Below are 4,573 nucleotides of genomic sequence, written 5' to 3'. Positions count from 1 at the left end.
TCAATTTGATTTGTTATAATGTATCCCCCTGCCCCGACCAATGGTCAGCGGCGGCGAGAACTATGGTTTCATCTCTGTTCCGAATGCCCGCCGCCGCCGCCAGCACAGCTTTCCCTTACCGCTCTATAACTCGCACCCCTAATTCGACCTAGCACGTGAACAAACATAGTCGACTCTACACATCTTCGGAGGAAGGGCGCCGAGCCGTAGCAAAACCTGTCACTACAACCCCGCCCCCCCCCATTATTGCACCTTACCTTAAACTTGATCATACTTATCTCTTCCACTTTATAACTCAGACCCGGGTAAGATTGACCTAGCGCCTACCAAACTTAGTATACTTACACATCCTTGTGAGAGGGTAGCTCGCGTACCAAAACCAGGTCACTTCGACCTTTATTTGATCCTTGACATTGACCTTGAGCAATATTTGCCCTTTCAACTCTATAACTGCAGGGGCCCCTAAATTGACTAGGCGCCCTACGCCAACTTCGGTAGTACATTACACATCTTGGCGAGAAGTGTGTGCTCGCCGTTTACCAAAACCACGTCACTGCGGCTTTTAATTTGACTTTGACCTTGCTCATATTTCCCTTGCTGCCCTCTATAACTCCGCCCTATTGACCTATGCGCCAAACCAAACTTGCCGATATACTCACACATCTTGGGGAGAAGCGCGTGGCGGGTGCTGTGTCGCATACCCAAAACCGCCTAGGCGCAGGAACTAATTTAAGCATACTTGCCATCATCTCAGCCAGGGCAGCAGGAATCTTATGTGACTTTATTTAACTTTACCACGCTTCTACGCTCCTTTACAGAGATATTTCATTGGCAGTACTGAGATCACGGCGGGGATCATGTAGTTGGCCGACAAACTTGCCCTTTTCAGTTGTAGGTTATTAGTTGATCTCTGAATTTTTATATCTTTAGTTGGCGTAGGTATCTAGCGTTTGGCTGCGTGTGTCATGATCTATAATGATGCGTTGTTGCACTGCAGCGAAGTGCTTCCTCAACTCTCTAGAGGTGTTTATGACACCGGTGAAGAACGAGTGGTGATGGAGTCAGACGCGAATGACCTTGCGAAGCCCGGCTGCAATCCAAAGTTCACCGTAGAGGTCGCCGCTGCCGACGCAGCAACGGCACGTCCGAGCAGCCGGCGATCCGCCCGGTCGGCCTCCGCCTGACCTACGAAGAAACCCGCCGCTGACCTCGATCAGCGAGAACCAATGCCCGCACGAGGAGTTGCCGAAGCCTAGCGCCGAGCAACCAGTGCGCTCCCCACTGCCGCAGCCAACGCAAATGGCCATGCCAACGGCAATGGGCCAGTGCCAACGGCGTAGACCTATCAGCACGTGGTGAGAGAGAGAGAGTTGCTTGCTGTTGTTTGTCGCGAAAAATTTGCGCCGAGTCGATTTTTCGCGACTGGGAATTTGCTTCGTGTTTCGAAGCGCGTCGTTGTAGTTCTGTCGTCGGCGAAAACGCATAAAAAACCGAGCGAACAGAGGGGATAATTTTGAGCAATTTGCGCTACTTTCGATATATCATCGTTATTTTAGTGGTTATCAAGCTGCTTTTGCTGCACGCGCCAGATCGATAAGGTGCCGATCGGAGCGTGTGTGCTGGTGCGCTAGCAGAATGGATTGGTTTCTCTCTACGTACGCTAGTTAGTTCATGGTGGGTACACACGTGTAGATGCCACAATTGTTGCCTGTGACGTTGTTTCCATATATTGTCATTTGTTGAAATAAATGCAGCAGCATGAAGAAATACTCGTTTATGGAAGGACAGGGCCGACTGCCTGTTGTGCCAGCGTGGTGCTGCTGGATTGACCAACCGTTGTCAAGGTGTGCATGAAGAATTATGCTGAGAATAGTGCTATATCCATAAACGGAAAAAACTAATATCAACGTAGTTTTGTGAATTTCCATTCCAACTGAGGTAGAATTTATATGCCGAACCGTGTTTTTTGCATCGTGCGCGCGCCGTGCCGTGAGTGCTGCGTGCATGCCGTGAGGAGTGTTGGTGAGTGCGTGCGTGTCGTGCGTGGCGTTGCGGGGTTGGATACGAGACGAAGTGGGGTGTGCCGGTTGCTGGATACGAACTGGAGAGTGTGTGCCGTGTGTGTGGCTGCATACGAACGAAGTGTGTGTATGTGGTGTGTGTGTGTGTGTGCGTGCGCTGCGACTGCTGCTGCTGTTGCGGTGCGTGCTGTGCGTGGTGGTGTGTGTGTGTGTGATACGGAACGAAGTTGTGTGTGAGTGCGTGCTGCGTTGCGGTGCTCGTGTGTTGTGCCGGCGGTGCGTGCGTGGTGTGCGTGTGTGTTGCTGATACGGAACGAAGTAGTTGTGTGGTGTAGTGCCGTGTGATACGAACGAAGTGTGCTGTGTGTGTGGTGCGTGCTGTGCGTGTGGTGCTGTGAGACGAACGAAGTGTGGTGCTGGCTGGCGGTGCCGTGCTGTGTGCTGTGCTTGATACGAACGAGGGGGAGTGTGTAGTGCGTGTGCTGAGTATGAACGAGGAGTGTGTGCGGGCTGGGGCGGGGGCGCGGAGTGGGTGGGGGGGTGGTGTCGTGCTGCTGATACGAAACAAAGTGTGCGTGCGCTGCCGTGCGTGCCGTGCGCTACATGCCCGGTGTGCCTGCCTGCCCGCTGTCGTTTGTGCTGCTTGTGGTGTGTGTGACTGAGACGAACGAAGTCCGTGTCCCGCCCCAGCTGCACGTAGCGTGCGTGCGTGCGTTGCGCTGTGTGCTGGTGTGTGTGCTGATACGAACGAAGCTGTCGTCCTGCCGTCGTGCGTGCGTGTTGTGTGTGTGCTGTGGCTGCATACGCAACGAAGCTGTGCGTGCGCTGCGTCGCGTGCCGGCGTGCGTGGCTGCGGCCCCGTGTGGTGTTGGTGTGTGTGTGCTGATACGAACGAAGTGTGTGTGTGCGTGCCGCCGTCGTGCTGTGTGTGTTGGCTGCTGATACGAACCGAAGTTGTAAGCGTGCGTGCAGTGCGTGCGTTGTGCGTTGTGGCTGATAACGAACGAAGTGGTGTCGTGCGTGCCGTGCGTGCGTGCGTGCGTGTGTGTGTGTGTGTGCTGATACAACGACATGTGTGCGTGCGTGCGTGCGTGTGTGTGCTTGTGGGGATGTGTGCTGCATACGAAACGAAGTGTGTGTGTGTGTGTGTGATGCGTGCTGGGTGTGTGTGTTGGTGTGTAGTGGTGTTGCTTGTGTGTGTGTGTGGTGTGCTGTGGTGGTGTGGTGTGTGTTGTGGTGTGTGTGTTGTGTGCTGTGATGTGTGTGTGTGGTGTTGCTGTGTGTGTGTGTGTGTGTGTGTGTGTAGTGTGTGTGTGGATGCTGTGTGTGTGTGTGGTGTGGTTTCTGTTCTGATACGAACGAAGTGTGTGTGTGTGTGTGTGTGCTGTGTGTGTGTGTGTGTTGTGTGTGTTGCTGTTGTTGTGTGTCTGTGGGAGTTTTAAACAGAATTCATTACAAGAAATTTATTTAATGGTAAAAAAACACATCAACAGGTGGCGCCACTTGCCTGTGAAGCCTCCGACGGCATACAGCTTGTCGTTGACGACGGCGACTCCGACGTTGGCGCGCGGCATGTTGAGACGCGCACCGAGCGACCACGCCTGCGTTTCTGGATCGTAGATGTCAACGCTGTCGAGGGAATGTGTGCCGTCGCTGCCGCCCACCGCAAACAAACGACCTGCAAGCATAAACACATTGTAACAATCCGCATCAAACGTGCGAGCAAACTCGTGTGTAAGGATCAAAGGACACACAAAAAGTATCCTTTATAGACCAGGCTTGAACCGGGGTTGGCTGTATATTTAATTTCAACCACTAGGCGCCACAAGGAATGGGATACGATGCATTGAACACATTTGATTAACAAACACATCAACACAGTGATTTTATCCAGTAATTGCTAGATTTGTACCTTAACCCCAGGAAATTCCCACGCATAATAAAATTGCATCATCAAAAATTGATTATTTAATTATTTTTGTATTAATTAAATTTTCATTAATTTTTTTAATCAACAAGACATTTTCACCACACTGACAGCGTGTGCTGCCGTGCCGCATAGCAAATGAAACTGCTGTCCAGCAGATGGCACCACCAAACAGTACCTTGGTATTCGACGACACCGGCACCGCGGCGCGGGTGGTTCATGGGCGTGATGCGCTTCCACACAGCAGCCTCCGGGTCGTATAACTGCAACAACACATGATCAGCTATCATATACACATATATATATATATATATATATATATACTATACTATACTATATTAACGACAATAACAAATAACTACTACTAACTCACACTCATATATTACTATACTATATTAACGAGAATAACGACTAACTACTACTAACTCACACTAATATATAACTATACTATATTAACGACAATAACGACTAACTACTACTAACTCATACACATATATAACTATACTATATTAACGACAATAACGACTAACTACTACTAACTCACACTCATATATAACTATACTATATTAACAACAATAACAACTAACTACTACTAACTCACACTCATATATAACTATACTATATT

At 50.0% G+C, this 4,573-nt stretch overlaps 1 protein-coding gene across 1 annotated transcript in view; it reads right to left on the bottom strand.

Moving 5' to 3' along the window:
• Positions 1–1,061: 1,061 nt before the first annotated feature.
• Positions 1,062–4,573, bottom strand: part of LOC106820026 (influenza virus NS1A-binding protein homolog A-like) — a gene marked incomplete at its 5' end in the record, with an annotated part of 5,392 nt that continues 1,880 nt past the window's right edge. The window contains 3 exons of the mRNA XM_014824582.1: positions 1,062–1,281; positions 3,507–3,699; positions 4,127–4,211. Coding sequence (XP_014680068.1) covers positions 1,062–1,281; positions 3,507–3,699; positions 4,127–4,211 — 498 coding nt within the window. The remainder of the gene's footprint in view (positions 1,282–3,506; positions 3,700–4,126; positions 4,212–4,573) is intronic.

The sequence above is a fragment of the Priapulus caudatus genome, unplaced genomic scaffold, assembly GCF_000485595.1.
Source record: "Priapulus caudatus unplaced genomic scaffold, Priapulus_caudatus-5.0.1 Scaffold5890, whole genome shotgun sequence".
Lineage (NCBI taxonomy): Eukaryota > Metazoa > Priapulida > Priapulimorpha > Priapulimorphida > Priapulidae > Priapulus > Priapulus caudatus.
Note: the sequence above shows the minus strand (reverse complement) of the source record. Positions and strands in the feature narration are given on the sequence as shown.